Source organism: Glossina fuscipes, unplaced genomic scaffold (genome assembly GCF_014805625.2).
Source record: "Glossina fuscipes isolate IAEA_lab_2018 unplaced genomic scaffold, Yale_Gfus_2 121, whole genome shotgun sequence".
Taxonomy (NCBI): Eukaryota; Metazoa; Arthropoda; class Insecta; order Diptera; family Glossinidae; genus Glossina; species Glossina fuscipes.
In genome coordinates, this window is record NW_023998464.1 from 5,870,753 (window position 1) to 5,888,123 (window position 17,371).

The 17,371-nt window shown below is 33.4% G+C and overlaps 2 protein-coding genes and 2 non-coding genes across 4 annotated transcripts in view; 1 reads left to right on the plus strand and 3 right to left on the minus strand.

Annotated features, from left to right (window-relative positions):
* Positions 1-1,394: 1,394 nt before the first annotated feature.
* On the minus strand, positions 1,395-1,466 carry Trnah-gug. The gene has a single exon. It is a non-coding gene; the product is annotated as a tRNA-His (tRNA).
* A 336-nt stretch (positions 1,467-1,802) lies between these two features.
* Positions 1,803-1,874, plus strand: Trnah-gug. Its single transcript has one exon. It is a non-coding gene; the product is annotated as a tRNA-His (tRNA).
* Positions 1,875-11,442: 9,568 nt separating this feature from the next.
* Positions 11,443-13,207, minus strand: LOC119640511 (AP-2 complex subunit alpha-like). Its single transcript, XM_038038600.1, has 4 exons — positions 13,087-13,207; positions 11,900-12,017; positions 11,596-11,800; positions 11,443-11,520 (listed from the first exon to the last, which is right to left on the minus strand). Exons 1-4 carry the CDS (start codon positions 13,205-13,207, stop codon positions 11,443-11,445), a joined length of 522 nt encoding a protein of 173 aa, XP_037894528.1.
* A 945-nt stretch (positions 13,208-14,152) lies between these two features.
* The window catches only part of LOC119640512 (cytoplasmic dynein 2 heavy chain 1), a 33,260-nt gene continuing 30,041 nt past the window's right edge, over positions 14,153-17,371 (minus strand). The window contains 1 exon segment of the mRNA XM_038038601.1: positions 14,153-14,650. Within this exon segment, the coding sequence (XP_037894529.1) occupies positions 14,354-14,650 (297 nt within the window). The 3' untranslated portion in view covers positions 14,153-14,353.

Consider the following 17,371-nt stretch of genomic DNA (forward strand, 5'->3'; position numbering starts at 1 on the left):
GATTTCCCTTTTGAAAAACAGAGAGAGTGAGAGAGAGAGATACTACAAGGAGTGCAAATCCTTAAAGGAAGATAAACTCTTGGCATAACGAATTATACAAACTTTTTCTAATCATAAAATGTCTCCATAATCCTCTGTGTTTTCTACCAAAGATATTTTTTGCCGCGAGACATATAAAGAAAAGCAATAAATTTGAACGAAATTGATTTCAACTAAAGAGATTCGAGACCTTTCATTTCCTCAGCAAGCACACGCTGATGAAAATCGTTGGGAAATTCTGCATCTATAAAATATGCGCATATTTCTGCACATATATATGTTTGCTTACTGTCTAATGCCACCTTTAAGTTTTAGTAGCGCCACCATGTTTATTTAATCAAGTTATATAAAGCTGCGGGTAGATGTGTGATAATATACGTGAGCCGTCACTTACAAATGTATATATATATGTGCAAGTATATATATATATCTATATATTGACTTTAGTTGAACATTCTCAAAACTAATTAATTTCAAATCCTGGGCATTATTAGCGGCTCACTACACTTCCACCATGTATTGATGTGTAAATGGATAAGTGTTGGCCTACAAACTGGTATATTATCTATCCTTTCCTTGGTGTCCTTTTAATTTTATTATATCATTAGAAGATTCTTTACTTACTTCGCCTAACACCTAAGATTAATTAATCAAATGTCACTGTGGCTAATGACAAGTAAATGTCGTCATTATTGTATGGTGATGGCGGTGAGCGTATGCTTTTAAATTTTTCATGTCTTGTCAAAGCTGAAGCTACCGCAAAATCCCCTTAAGACTTTGGTTATTAGCAATGCGGTTTTCTATAAAATAGCATTAATCACAAATGAATGAAATGTCTTGAAATAAAAATTTTAACTAACCTTAAAATTTAATCCATTTACAATGGAAAACTTCTTAATCATCGCAGAAATTTTGACAAACCACATAACTTACAAGTTAAAAAGGAGAGATTATATATACATTATATATCCGCAAAATGTACTGACGACGAATGATGAGGGCCATCTCCACAATTACTTTAAGATGAGCTCCTTTGCATTTCCTCCAAACAAACAAAAAGGTTGCAAACTTCGGTTTTTTAGAACAATCTTTGAACCGCTAATCTTAAGCTGGAGATCTGTATTGAATTGGATGAAAGTTGGATATGATGAACTTCAAGTCTCTATGTTATTTATTGTGACTTCAAGAATTTGAACTGCTTACAAATCAAGGCGCAGAACGCATACCGGGGTTTTAACTGTTACGTCGATTTTATGAATGTCTTATGGATTTTCGCTTATTGTATTTATGAATAAACTGTGCCAAAAAAAAGGCTGCCAACCGCCCTCTTCGCAATCCCACTGCCAAGAATGCTCTGCCGTGACCAGGATTCGAACCTGGGTTACTACGGCCACAACGTAGGGTCCTAACCACTAGACGATCACGGCCACTAGGCAGCTGTTGCTAGACCCTCTTAATAAGTCTACAAAACGTCAAGAAAGAAGTTAATGCATAAATAAACACAAGGAAATACAATTCCGTTATTATTGCAAGAAAGGCAAAAAAAATATATATATATAAATAAGTAAATAATCCAAGTTTAAAGTCAATGCCATATAAATGAATTTTTGGGTTTCTAAACCAGTCTTCTCTTTTTATTAACGAACTGATATACAATCTACCGAACTAGTTTTAATTTCGGCACATTTCATATTAAAATGTAAATATTTGTTTGAAAGCTTTAAGACGACAGTGTTTCAAACTGCTTGTATGTGCTTCACGTAGCCGTGATCGTCTAGTGGTTAGGACCCTACGTTGTGGCCGTAGTAACCCAGGTTCGAATCCTGGTCACGGCAATGATTTCGAACAAGAGTCATTGTCACGGGTGAAGCCGTTTCTCTTTTTTTTTTTCATTTTCCTTTAAATATATTTGCATCGCAATATTAATGTTAATTATAAGCTTAATGGTTCAGTTCAAACCAACATTACCCACTTATATGCATATGAATGGCTAACGTTAACCTTTCGTTTTAATCAAAAGCATCAATATAAATACAATAACAGCAGAAATACAGTATATTAAACCTGTGCCATGCATAGTATATCACCGAAAATATCTGCGTGCAGACGTTCAAACGAAATGCATGGCAGTAATTATGCATAGCAGTTAAAATAATGAACGAGAATATCTAGAGAATATTTGCATTTACACAAACATGTATACACATATGTATTCTCACTGTGTATATACAAAATAGCTTAGTAAGTATACAAATTATGTATAAGTACGTCTCCACGGATGTCCATGTCCATGTCCATGTCCATCCCCGTGTTCATATCTGTGTATGTATACATTCTGTAAACATATTTAAATGAAGTCAAACCTTACCGCAAACCACAAATGGTGACATTAAATATGCATGTGTGCGTCTGTGTGCAGTTCCCTGTCATCAATTTACAAAAAAGGCAACTGAAAATAACATATATTTTTTACCACAATAATGTGAACGAACATATACTTAGGTGTGTACTCCATGACTTACAGCTTGTGAGGAATAATTTTTAAAATAGATTTAACTTTCTTTTTTTTATATTTTTAGTTAAAAAGCAAAAAAAAACCTAAAGTTCAGTAATTGAAAATTTCACAAATTCCATATATATGAAATTTTTCAATACATTTAATATTTATAGAAATACGAACAGAATGTATGTATTTAAATTGTTTTCAAACACTTTCATTTTACTCACACTTATTTCAATTTTCTTACTTATTGAACCAGTGCTGTATGACGTGTCTCCAGGCTTTAATACACTTTGAAACATTTCTCACTGTACGGAAATTTCTACTTCATCAATACCTCGCTAATGCTTCCTCAGCAAGCTCTTCCCGCTAACATAATTATTATTTATTCACCGACTTATCCTCGGCCTTGAAATCATCTTTCTTTAAAGGGTCCGTGGTTAGTTGTGCACCCTTAAATCAGGTGGAAGACTAAGTGCAGATGCCTTTTAACATTCAATAAATTTGAGCATTTGGAACCAAATGTGTGCTTCCGAGATAACACACATTTTAGCACACATCTTAATAATAACAGTTATTAGCTCATATTAATTGTCAATACTTATTCGCTAGACTACGACCTAGATTTGTTGGGATTATGGGGGAACGAAATGAGATATTCAGAAGGGCAGACATAAAGACGATGTCATATTTGAACTGACCCTTAATCTTATGCTGAGTTAATGTGCAGCGCAATTTTATATACAACTATTCGTACGCGTATAAGTATAAAAGCCAAAAACAACAACAACAACAACAAAAACAACAAAATGGAAAAAATGAAATTGACAATAATTTGAAAAGGAAGAGAAAATAAATTGTGAAAGTTGTACATGAAACTAAACTAATTATGGGCCAAGGTCTGTGGTCTGATCAGTTCGAAAAGGGATGCTTTTCAGAGAAAACAACTACGGTACATACATGCGTTGGGCCAACAGAGGAGGACACATGAATGTTTTCAAGCCTCCTTTAAACGGCAATTGCCACGTTCACAATGACGCTAATGCATATAAGTACATTAATCTCGGGATCTTTTTTACGTCTCAAACACTACGACGAGAGCAGAGCGGCGGCCATTGCTAACTTTATTCAAATGCCAGGGAGAAGCGACGTACTAGTTAAAATAGCTAAATACCAAATTTTGTTAGAAACTATAAACGAGTTTCATACTCCTGGACAGAGTAGTATTAAGTAACAATACTTCAGCTCATTTATTTGTCTTAATTTAAACTTACAGCGTTCATTTAGATCAAACAATGCGGAATTGGTACCAATGATAAGCGAAGAGGATTCTAGAGAAGCTAAAATGCTGAAACAACTTGATGATATACTGCCGCAATAACCAACTCGAGCCAAAACACATGGTGTATTCTTCTGCGAAATGCGAGGTAAAGATATGCAGGGAGAAGGCTCGCCACGAAGCGAAGCACGTAATTTGTAAAGATTATAATTATATCTGCATTCTTTTGTACTTAGTTTTTTATACTTAGTTTTTGTACTTAGTTTAAAAGCACAATCCCTTCTATTTAGCATTTCATACCATTTATTTCTTGTTTAAAGGTGTTCCTAATGACAGTTAAATTGTGTGATAAGAACATTAAACCGGAATCCATTGGCATCAAATCTCCGTTTGTAAAGCAAGTTGAAGATTTGCGCAAACTCTTTATACAGGGCGACGTAGCAATGCCTAAAATTGGTATTGTGGAGGACTTGCAAGGACAGGTATAACTTTCGCAAAATTACACTAATGTTTGAGTTAATACTAATGTTGATTTCGCTTGGTTGTTTTTAGGAACGCGATATAATATTAATCTCAGGAGTGAGATCAAGCAAGGAGCATATACGTGACGATATGCACCAGGGATTAGGATTCATACGAAACGGAAGATCAGCCAAACTCGCAATTTCTCGGCCTGGTTGTCTGCTTATGATATACGGCAACCCCGACATATTCTTGTTGGATCCTCATTGGCGCATGATTATAAAGTACTGCGTCGATAATGATGCCTACTTCAATGTGCAGGTTTTGACGCTTTAATATAAAAATCCAAACTCTTTTTGAAATCATCTAAAATGTTTTTAGGATTTGCCTATTATTAAAGCTCGACATGAATACCGCAATGAAAAAGAAATGTTTCAGAAGATGTTCGTTACACGTAAAAATTTAAAAATTCCTAAAAATTTAGAACTGAAATGCGAACAAGCCCAAAGCAGCAAATTGTGGAAAGCTCTAAGGTATAGCGAAATAAATCAAATGTTTGTAGAGTTAGAAAATTAGATTCGCTTCCTAAAGCGAATTTTCGAATTTTTCACCTGAAACGACTAATGGGTATCTTATTGAACTAGGACTTGCATTTGCAAGGTATTAGGAAGAAATCTTTGGCTCGTCTCTTGAATGTTAGAATCTTCTTCTGTGCGCAGAGTACAATTTTCGGCATCGCGGATGGGTTTCTTGTAGATCACATTGTTATTAAAAATCGGTTTTCGAAATCTATTTCAAATATTCCCTGGCTTCAAGCATTGGTACTAAACGAAATCCCAAACGCATTAGAAATTTAGTAAAAGAATTATAAAAACCTATCTCTTGTGAATAAAATTTTATAAATTGATTACCCATCTTTCAGCAGAAATTGCTAGGCTATTTAATGGGTTCGATACTCGTTGCGTTGCTGGTGTGGCCATCTATCGCTGTAAATACTAATTCGCCGGATGATATATGCTAAAGATGCGAGGAATGATCATTTTATTATATTTACATAACATATAAAATACCTATGTACACATATGCTTCAAGGCTCTTCAACTCCACGCAAGTTTATATTAGTTTTGCTATTTTTTCGCATTTTGTTGAATTAATGACATTTGGTTGTGTTTTTCTTATCCTTGGTTAAAAAAAGGTTTCTTGTATCTTTTTGCTATTCAAAGACTTATATTGTTATAGATTTTTTAGTGTTTATGTATATTCGCTCTACATAAGAATGCAGTTATTAATATTTCCTTTTTGAGATTTTCATATGTATTCACAGATTATTTAATAAACAAAACATTTTTTTATTTTAATATAAAATAATTTTTTTTTTATACCTACCACTGAAGGAAGGCGGTCTACTCATTTTGCTTTTTCATAACACATGTAACACCCAAATCTCAATTAGCGTCCACATTTGTTTACACTCCTCAATAATCGTAAATGTGTTTGTTTATTAACAGCTGTCGCATGTATAAAAATTGGGTTCTTTAGAGAGTAAGCGCATAAAAATTGGGCACTTTAGAAAATAGGCGTATATGTTTGTTTGCACTTTTCATGTAATTGCAGTAGTTATTCGCATTTGTAGGATACATGATCTCCTGATGGCTTGACGCTCTTAAGATTACTCATTACTTTTGCATCTATTCTGATCTTAGTTAGTTTGAAAAACAAATGGACAAGCTGCACTTTTCTATTTTTGCTTGTAATTTTAAAGCTTATGAGCCTTTGTACTTTCTTATCTTTAAACGTCGTATTGTTTAACAAAGACACAACAAACAAAGTCCCATTGATTTCATCATTTCGACTAAAAAATCAAGACTATTCACCTCTAATATATATCGGCATTACTAGTTACAACTACTTATATATTCTGCATTTCTTTAGCAAATGGTTATGTAACATGCTTAACATGTTAAGGCATGTTTCATGCCTTAGATGCCTTAGATTCGTCTGTAGGCGGAAATTGCTTAGTGAACGGGCGTTTTAATGTTTCGCGGTCTTCCTCGACTTTTCGTCTTCTGCTTATCCTCCTTGGCCTTTTAATATCAGTGCATGAGAATGCAATTATTGGATAATCCCGCCACTTACTATGGCGAAAATATAGCATTGAGACGATATAGAGTGTGCACACTACGTTTATTCGCCTTAAAAGCCTTTAATGTCATGAGCAGATTAACTGCGACTAGCCTTATTTCGTACCAGTTCGTATGTTACGCTCGCGCAAGACTTAAACCCTTGACGAAGCGATTTTAACAATTTTTCATAAATGTAAACAATTCTCTCCCCCAATGTATTTACATTTATTTGGTAGGTTAATAGATGCAAGCAAAGCGACTTAATCGAGACAGAGTAAGACATTGCTCCCCCAACAAAAATATCTGCAGAATATTCTGTGACATTGCCTGAGTTGTTAGACTTATTGTTTTCTTGGGATACGAAATACGAAACGCTGTAATATTACATCTCTGGCCAGTTTTGATGGATACAATCTATAAAAAGCGATAAGAAATTCGCCCGATTGGGTGGAAAACGTATGATGAACGTTTAATGCTTTAGCAGAAGATTCCCTTCAATTTGAAATTATTCCCTTAAATTTTGATGCATTATTCCTGCAGAGAGCGGTTTTGATTTGTTTTCTCCTTTTAGAGAAAACGAACAACTAATAGTTACTCAAGTATTCGTGCTACGTTGTATACAATTCAAATAATTTGTTGGTCGTTCTTTGAGCGATATTCGCCGAGATGCGTAAAAATTACGCGCGATATATATAAGTATATACATATATCCTAAGGCTTAGTTATTCTAAAGACGACCATATAAGGGTTTAAGACTCACAATCTCTTTGACATGTCCTATGCAACTTTGCACCAGTTTTTGCGAAAAATATTAAAAACAAGAGAAATTTCTGGAAATGGCATGTTATATAAGAGTGACCGCAAAAGTGGTCCGATTTAGACCATTTATAGTGAAGTTCGAAAATACCGACTTTTAGCATCAAGAGGAAAATACTCGAGCAAACGTCGTACAGACAGGTTTGAGTAGTTACCGAAAGTTGTCCAAAGTGGATTGATTCAACAAAAATTAGGTCAGTGATGTCGTTCTATATACGATGCAAACAATCGCCTGCACTGAAACACCTTCGGAATTTAATCATAGTGAACATAATGAAGAAAGAAAATGGAAATGTTCTCTTGCGGAGCACTTGGACTTGTATCCTGAAAAATTACTTCGTCATCGTTTCTGTGGGGCATGTTAAACGTTTCCAGCTCCTAAACCAAAACAAAAAATGTCTTAAATGGCGAAGCTCTGCACGAAAGAGTTGTTTATGATATCATCTCACACAAGTTCACGCTAAACAACCTTCTCCAAAAAGCACGTTATATAAGCAATATTAGTTCTCTTACCAAAAGTCAAGCTAAAATAGTAAGTCTTTTACAAACGTATAAAGTCTTGTGACATATATATTAAAGACTGAAATTTTGAGTCCTAACTGAGGTGAACACATCAAATGTGTCTTATTATTATTACAAAGCTTTTTACAAACAAATATATACGGGGAACCTTATGTTTTATTTCCAAGTCTGTTAAGAGCCAAGAGAAATAAGTTAATTCGTATTTCGAATAAAATGAATGAAAGATGAGAAAACCATATTAAATTAAATAGCTACCGCCTTCAGCACAGAACAGAGCGCAGCGGAACAATGGTTCACCGATAAAACTTTCTCGGGCCGCTGTGTTAAAACATTTCGCCAATATTAATTTGATCAAACCTTTGGATTCAAAAGAAATGCTAAGAAAAATATCCTTTTTTCACTTACCCCACCGCCACTTTATAAATTTTCAGCTCTCTATATGCAACATTTTGCATAAACATTAGAAACCCTTTCTTTCATTTGCAATTTTGATATACGCTTGGATTCCTAAAAAATCCTAATCTATTAACTCCAATTTTCACAAGGAAATATCATTTTTATGTAAGGCGACTCTACAGACGTAGATCTTCATAAAGAAAATTAACCATTCCACACATTTTAATTTTTATACTCAATTTACAATTTATAAGCGACAATTAGACTCTCGCGAAATATATATACATATATATTTTTTAACAGCTGTTGCATTGAAGAAACGACTATAAATTCAGTAACATCTGAGAGTAATTCAAAAATAATTCAGCAACATCTGAGTGTAAGCGCCTGTATTTGTTTACAATTGAAAATACCATTTGCAAAAATACGCTGATTGGAAACTTAGCAAAAACACAAAATATCTCGGAGCCGAACCTTAATAATTGTTAAAGAAATGTAAAAACGAGGCGGTTACGATATCACAAAAGTATAAAATTTAGCAGAAGCACAATCTTTTAATATACAAAATGATAAAACACATAATGGATACAGAGTTTATGCAATACAAGAAAAGTAGTTTTGTCATTTTGTACATTTGAAAATTTCTGCCCTAAATTTTTATATTTACAGCCAAGCAGCAGCATTTTAAAACCTTTAATTTCCCAACAATGCATTTTATTTTTCTACAACAGTCACGCATATAAGCACACAACAAGCTATGCCTTGCTTTATTTACATACCTTCTTTGTATGCTTATGTCTTGCTTTATTTACGTCTCTTTATTACTTAGCAAAGACGCAAACGAACTTGTCAATAATAGCAAATAGAAGAAGCGAAGAAGAAAAAAAAAATTGCATTCTTAAGTGTGTATGAACCATGCTTGCAATTTACAGATTTGTACGTCTTTGGTGATGGAAGTAAAAGCAGATATTTGTTATCAGTTTAAATAAGCGTACCCAGTCTTAAGAACGTTATGCGTCCCTATACAACTCACAAAACATATTCGCCTTTTTGAAAAGGTACTAATTTGCTAATCCCACGGTTTCAAATTAATTACAAATTTGTTTATTTTAAAGTCACGTCACTTTTCCACTTTTGCGATACGTTGCTTGCATTTGGTGCGGAAGCGAAAAGTTGCACAAAACTATATTGTAAAAGATTAAATCTGTACGTTAGCAAGTGCACGAACAGTTTACGATAAAACAACTTAAAAAAGTAACTTGTGAGCACGAGTGCGCCATATTGAAAACTGTAGCTTAAAACGTCCAGCTTTTGTTTTAAATAAGAGAAAGTGTAAAAATACCCGCTTTTTTTATAAATTCTGAGAACCTAATCATGCAGGCCATCATCATGGTAAAAGAGTTTTGTTCATTTTTCACATAAAAATTTATGAGCTAAGAAAAATTTTTTAAGAAGGTAATTACACCACGTAAATGAGCTTTTTTTTGTTGTTTTGGTTTTTTGCTGTTAAATAAAGATAATAACGCTTACGACAAAAATAATAGCAACATACACGTATGTATGCATATGTGAAATTTGATTTTTTAATGTTCATATATACTTTTAGTATTTTGGAAACAAACCAAGCTCCTTATTCATTTTGCTGCTGGCAACATTTCCATTTCTGCCATTGGTCTTATTTACGATACTTACAATGCAAATGGGAAACAGAAATATTTTATACGATATTATAGCAAGAGGAAGCTTTCATATTGTTTTTTCATAAAGTTCCATTAATTCCATTGACATAATTCACCTTTATTTAAAACTTACTTGTTACAAATAAACCGAAATATGCACCCTCATTATCTATAGCCTTTTGACATTTATCCGTACCCTCGCAATATAAAGATTGCCGACGCGAAAACGAGCACCGATCCATTTTCGCGCATCTTCAATTTTTGTGAACCGCAGAATTGCTAAATATGACTACATCCATCTGAATAAATCGTTCATCATCGAAGTATAAGGGCTATATTCATTTTGTGGAAACATTGGCAACGCCCAGAAGGAAGTTGCAAAGATCCCAAAAGGCATGTGTACCCTTGATCAGCATGAAATTCTAAATTTATTCAAGTATGTACATCATTCCGCATGTTCGCCTGTCCGTCTTTCCAATGCCTGTTGTAAACGTTCTTTGGACCGGAAAAATGAACCCATCAATGTGCCAAATTAATTGAAGATAACGCCTACAGTACAGTCTTTCACTACTTAAAAACTACAGTAACCCAATGTACAAGAAATTGCACGTATTTTATAGGCGATGCTGTAGCACCTGTAGAAAAGTAGGAGAAATTTACCACGCCTACTTAATATTGTAGTGTATCAAAATTTGGATTTTTTTTCAATTGCTTCATAGCGCGCAAAAAGAAGCTTCAAAGACCCCACAAAATATATAAATTCTTGGCCAGTTTGTTTGTGTATGTGTCCCTATGCTAAACTGTGCAGTATGTATGGTACACATTCTCACATTCTCTCAACAAAAAAAAAAAAGAAATTGCTGGTTGCTCATAGTCTACAACAGACACGTAAGGCGCGATCGATGGTGGTTTCGGAAAAACTGAAGATTACTTTGATTCCATTACAAATCTTTTTGACAAGTAACGTATGCATTTTTTTTCGAAGATGTACGTATATGTAGAGAGTACGGTGGTGTGTTTATTAAAAAAAAGAAATATTTGTGTTTAAGCAAACGAAAGCGATTTCAGTTATGTACTGTGAAAACTCCCGAAAATGCAAAGTTAACGGATAATGCTGTAAAGTTTTGAATCTTTAGGCAAATGTCTAGGCAAATTAGAACTTTCAATTACTTTTTTTCCCATCTAGGTGAAAAAGACTCGATAAATCTAAACACTGGACACTGAAAATAGTTTTCATATCTTTTTCTGTTTGTTTATTACTTTGTACGCCAGATCAAAGATTAATGTAAAGGCCCAAAAAATGTACCAAAGGTTTTGTAAATGCCTTTACAAGGATTCTTTAAAACAGAAAAATAAAGTAATGGCTAATAAAATAATTCTACTTAAATTCAAAATGTAAGGAAGAAATCGTTGTTGTTTATATGAATCTTTAAACTCATTATCGTAAGGATAGGATGGACGTGATGTTTGCAACAACGAACACGTAGCGTCAGTTACTCTATATACTAAACTATATAAACAATTCCTGAATCGATCGATTCATTATTATCAAATAACAAAGCTTAGTTGGTTTAATTTTTCGCGTTTTTTTTTTTCCTCATTATTCTTAATAATTTCTTTATGCACTTAAAATTGGTCTGTAAGTAATTCACATATCTGTCGTGTAACACTCTCCTTGCTGGCCCTTATTGTTAAACGGAACATCTAAGCAAACAATAAATGATGTGAGAAACGTAAGCGATTTTTCCAAAAATCGGTGTTTTATTTAATATCACTAACCTGTGCTTGCTTGTTGGGTTCTAATCGTAATAGACAGCCTACTTGTTGCGTTTGAGTGTGTATAATGCCGGCACATACCATATTATCTGGATTAGGATCTACATTATCTAATAATTGCATACCAAAGCCCGTTAGCTTATTACGTGCACCGGGTAAATCTAAAGGCTGTTGAGCTTTGAATACTTTCTGAGCCCTTTGTTGATCGCTGACGTGTTAAAAAAAAACATTATAATGCAAACATGATGTGTAAGAGCATGATGTGTTTATTTATTTTTATTTATTTATTTATTTTTTTTTTTTTAACCCACTTAGATTTTTCCATCTGGCAAAGAACGAATCTGCATTCATTTCCGTTGGCTCAAAAAATTTATTTATAGTTTTCAACGGCGAAAGGAGCATTGCTTGTTGTGTAGATTTTTTATCTTAAAATAGGATATAAACGACCATGCCTACGCAAATAAATGTATATTGCTTTGCAGATAGTGAGGAGGTCTCATATTTTTTCCATTTTACATCCATTTTACATATAGGCGTTTACAAATAGTACCAATGAAATGCTATTCAAATATATATTAAATATTCTTCTATGTAAATTTTAGATTTGCTAACAAAAGGGGGCACATTCAAAATAGAAATTCGAATGCTTTTCTATGGGTATTCAGTATTCGCCGTGTTATCGCCTGGGTTTTGAGGAGACAATTGATTGTGGCCAAGAAACTAAAAAATAATTACCCTCAAATTTTCCATTACAATGTATTAATAACTGAGACAAATGTAAAAAATTAGCGCCAAATTGACGTTTATTTGTTTTGTATGTATGTATGTATGTATAAACAAACTATGTACGGTAAACAATAACAAGCGTGCAAGTCCAATGTTTCAATTTTTAAATTTCTTATTGCATAAAAAGTTAATTACTTTGTATTCGTTTTTACAGATTTTTCATAGCAGACTTTTTAACATTTCTGTTTTAATATATTGCTAGTGATTAACTCATATCAATGATGTCTTCACTATCATTATATTAGGTTGTTCCTTCCACCCCTGTATGCCAAATCTTTTGTTTTTTTTACGTTCACATACGAACAAGTAAAGACAAGATCCAGTACATAAAAATCAAAACAAGGGGTAATACTTTCAATATTTATTTGATTTTTGTGTAAATTTTTATGCGAGTTACAACTTTAAAAATGATTTATATTTTTTAGAATGTTATGTTTACAAATTTAGTACCAGGAATCCTCAACCACTATGTACGGCTTTGTAAATGTGCAGCGCCGCACAACCGTTTGCGATTCTTCACAGCTTCTTTGGGCTGCAGCAGCTTTTTCGCTCTTCCTGCATAATATGCCAGCGACATAGAGAAATGTTCAATAACTATAGTTATGTTTTCGAAACACTAAATACTGTAATACTAACCTTTATATACAACAATGCATCCATTGCAGTGGATAGTTTTTTGGGCTTTAATTTTTTTTTTTTACTGCTTACGGAGCAGCCAAACATTGCTTTCACGTCCACACCAACCGCTTTCCAGGTAAGCTCTTTGACCGGAGCGTTTCCACAAATGCGAATCGTGAGGAGATTCGGAAAATTTAAAATTGGCTGCCATGATTTTCATTGCTTCGTCGCAAATCTGGAAGAAAATGCTTATATTTATGTAAATAAAAATAAGCTGTTACTACACAAATATTCAGATTAGTCACTATCCACCCGTTTATTCTATGTTCTCCTTTTCAGTTAACGAATTCCGCTGGCCTTAAAAAGCATAGGTAGTTCGATCAACACATCCAATCACTGCAATAAGTAATAAAAACATTATAATGGTCGTTGATTTAATACGGCCGCTTAGATTCACTCCGCACATAGTTTCGTTTCCAACTCTTTTAACACTTGCGACACAAGGGTTGATAACGGGCTTTATGCAACACTTGCGGTATGGTCGCTGCAGGCCAACCATTGGCAACCTCCTGTAGCTAACAACTCTAACTCGTGGCTAAGCACAACTCCGGCGGTTTGTATCCAGTCCCATACCATCCCTTCTACAATGAAAAGGCGCTTTGGAAACGTGGAAGTTCTGCATAAATCTACGTACAACAATATAACATGTACTTAAAGGTCATTTTTAAAACAATTAATCTAAAACAATTTAAAACAATTTATTTACTCGTTTTAAGATAGCGTTAGGGGGTCGGACGCATTCCACAAACCTTTCTCGCCTGTCTCATGGTTATTTTTTCTTCTGCATCGCGGCTGTCATTGTTCTGCTGTCTGATGAACGAGCATAAAAGGAATTTACGACACATTGTGCTGGCAATGTACACGTTGCTCAACGTTGTGTAATTTGCAAAAAAAATTACAAAAAATGATACTTTTATCAAATTTTTTTCTTTTTCGTTACAAATGTAATTTCGGTCACAGCTTATTTTTATTTTTTTTTAAATTAATAATGCATTTTCTAACTTATTACACTTTTCTTCTGCAGGTGTTTTTTTTTAACGCAAGTCTAAAAGAGAGATTTGTGATGTATTCTGAACACTAGTTCAACTTTGATCTCAACGAGATTTTGTTGTCGCCAGATTTGACGTAACTGAGAGAGCGTATTTGGCGGCAATCGCCAGCAAGTTTGCTAACGAGATTAGATTCTCTTGGCGATTGCTGCCTAGTTCATTGTCGGCTGCTTACATGACTACTTCCTGATATTTTTTAGTTTTACACATTTTTAGTAATTCGCTTATGCGTTTCTGTTTATTTTCTTTTAATAGTCAGCCACGATTAAAGCTGCCCCAGAAAGTAGCACAGTGTCCGCTGATTCGTTAGTGGGCACGTCCAGTTCACCTAAAAGCGTCTCTCGCCTTGCATTGTTGTACAGAGGCAATTTTATAAAACCGGCTTTATTCATCTGAGCTCTGGAAGAGTAACTTAAATTTTCTTCATTTTCCTTATTTTCTTTGAAGGATATTAAAAATTCAGGTGATTGTTCACTTTCGCGCTGCTTGCTGTTTGACGAAGAGCCAATAACTAAACTGTCGTTGATGAAAACGGCACCATTAACCTATAATATAAAATCAGAACATGTGACTGAAATAAGGAAATACCTGAGTGTTTTTGATGCAATATAATTAATTGTTATCTCTATAACTATGTATTGTTTCTCTCTATATTAACAGATACTGAAAGGAGTAAAAAGCTAGGAATGCTGTGCTTGACTTGAGAAGAAAGTGTACCGCTAGAAAGAACGCATGGAGCCGTTAAAGAGGAAAATCTTATTTACAACGCATACTGCGAAAAGTTTCTATAACATATATTTAGTAGATATTATTATATCTATTTGCAAAATAAAACAGAAGTAGATGCGTAAAAAAGTCGCTTTTAGAAGGCGTAGTAGCATGGAAGCTGGAAACTTTCAACCTAATCATAAGCTGCCTGAGCGTATCCAATTAAGTCACATTGATCAAAAATGTATATAAATATAGTGAGCGACGTGTGCAGCAACATATATATATTTTCTTAAGGTGATAGGTATCTACGTGCTGTAAATTTGCTGGTGCTGGGAGCTTCGTCCAATTTTACTTCTTTGCACATCGCTTGAACTTTCCTGAGTGCTTATGGAAGCAAAAATGTCATCATCCCAATCGTTGCTTATCTCAGTTTTACGCTGATTAAAATTTGAATTAATTTAAATATTGTCTCATCGCGGATTTTAATAGTGAAATAATAAGCATAATGAAATATGAGGAATATCATACCCTGGGCATTTAAAATTTCTCGTATTTTACAAGTTCGCTTAGAATTAAACCGTCATAATTTTTAAACGAAGTCCTCGCTAAATTCCCTGTTCAAAGCACAGAGTCGCTTATAAATGGTTGAGTGCCCAACTAACTTAACTTAAATGTTAAGATTCAACTCTGTGAAATTATCTAAAAATTATCTAAGAAAAATTAGCAAAAGCCGTCGGCAAAACAACGGACCAAATTATCTAACGGACCAAATTATCTAAGAAAATTAGCAAATGCCGTCGGCAAAACAACGGACCAAATTATCTAAGAAAAATTAGCAAATGCCGTCGGCAAAACAACGGACCAAATTATCTAACGGACCAAATTATCTAACGGACCAAATTATCTAAGAAGAATTAGCAAATGCCGTCGGCAAAACAAAGGAAAACTTTGGGATATTTAGTAACTAATGTTTATTTATAATATATGAAGCGAACTGAAATGATGGATTTTATTATAGAAGAAAAGAAGCGTCAGCTGCAAAAAGATCCCGTTACAGATATTCGAAAACTGAAATCTCATCGACTGAATATATAAATAAATATAATAATAATAATATATAAATAAATATATAAAAACTTAAATGTTTTTTTTTAGTATTTAATTAATTATGAATCCTGTTGTATATGACAACAAATCTGTAATAAAACCATTTTCATGCCCATCAATAGTACACGCGGATATGTTTTGAATACAGGGTATAAAGTGGTTTGACATCGAATTAAAATTGTGGTGGTGAACGTCATTAAATGTTAAATCGTACATTAAAAGAAAAAAAGGAATTGATTATCGATTGATTTAAACATTAGTTTAGTTGTGAACTCCTTTTAATGATGATCGAAAATTATACAGGTTTTAATATTAAGCTTTTGCAGACATTGCTTTCACTGTCAGTCAAATTCATGAAATAAATAAACCACACTTTTCACAGCCTTGGATCTAAAGTTGAATAAAATTTCTACTTTAAAAGGAGGCATACGCTTACACACCAATACAGCTTAAAAACATACATGTGAAACTTTAAATACTTGAATTAATAATTCATTTGCTAACAGCTGTTTATAATTTTTTGCCAAATGCAACTCTAAAAGAGATATAGTCTTAACCGTTATAACGGTAATGCTATTGCGGAACTCGGCGGTTTATTTAACGTATTTGTGGAACTCGGGCGGTTTAATTACCCTATATGTGGAACTCGGGCGGTTATTTATCGTATATGTGGAGCTCGCGCGGTTTAACTTGTGGAATCTGGGCGGTTTATATAAACTAATGCTTTATGTGAAATTCAAAGCAAAAGCAATCATTTAATCATTCTTTTATATATATTTTATTTTTATATGCATTTATTTAATATAAAATGAATATAATTTTTCTAATCTTTTACTTGAACTTTATACTTGTTTTTGATGTCTAATACTTTCATCATTTTCAAACAATATTTGGTTTAATTAAGCAATTTAGGATTAATTACTACAACATTACACGTAAACCATATAGAAACAAGGCCATTACATCATTTTTGGTTCAAAAGAGATTGTAGATAAAATATGGGATAATGAACTCAACAAAAATCGAGCACTATATATATTCGGAAGTTTACATTTGAATATTTTTGCTGGTGCTGTTTTTGCTCAAGGAGAAGATAGCATATTAAAAGCATTTTGCAGTGGTTTGGGAACATATATTGTGAACGTTATAATAGGTAAACGAAGCGGAGGTCACGTTAATAAAAATTTTAAAAGCTTGCAACAATTTTTTCAGCAACAGTCAAGAATAAATATGTTTGATTCCATTAAGAATTTTATATTAATTAGAAAAGCATGACACTTTGTAGCCTTTTATGTGTGATGATCTTATATACAATTTATAAATGAATTCTCGACGCGAATTTATTTGCAATTTATTTGTTCAAATATCTTACAACCTAAGAAATTGACATTTTTTTTTATTCAGATCACATTTTTTATTCGCCCAATTACGTCTCTTTTTGAATATTA

Coding starts and splice junctions, on each gene's coding strand:
- LOC119640511 (XM_038038600.1), bottom strand. CDS start 13,207: ATGGCAGCCAATTTTAAATTTTCCGAATCTCCTCACGATTCGCATTTG. Junction 11,801..11,899: donor AGATGGAAAAATCTAAGTGG/GTTAAAAAAAAA, acceptor TTAACACGTCAG/CGATCAACAAAGGGCTCAGA. Junction 11,521..11,595: donor AACCCAACAAGCAAGCACAG/GTTAGTGATATT, acceptor TTGTTTGCTTAG/ATGTTCCGTTTAACAATAAG.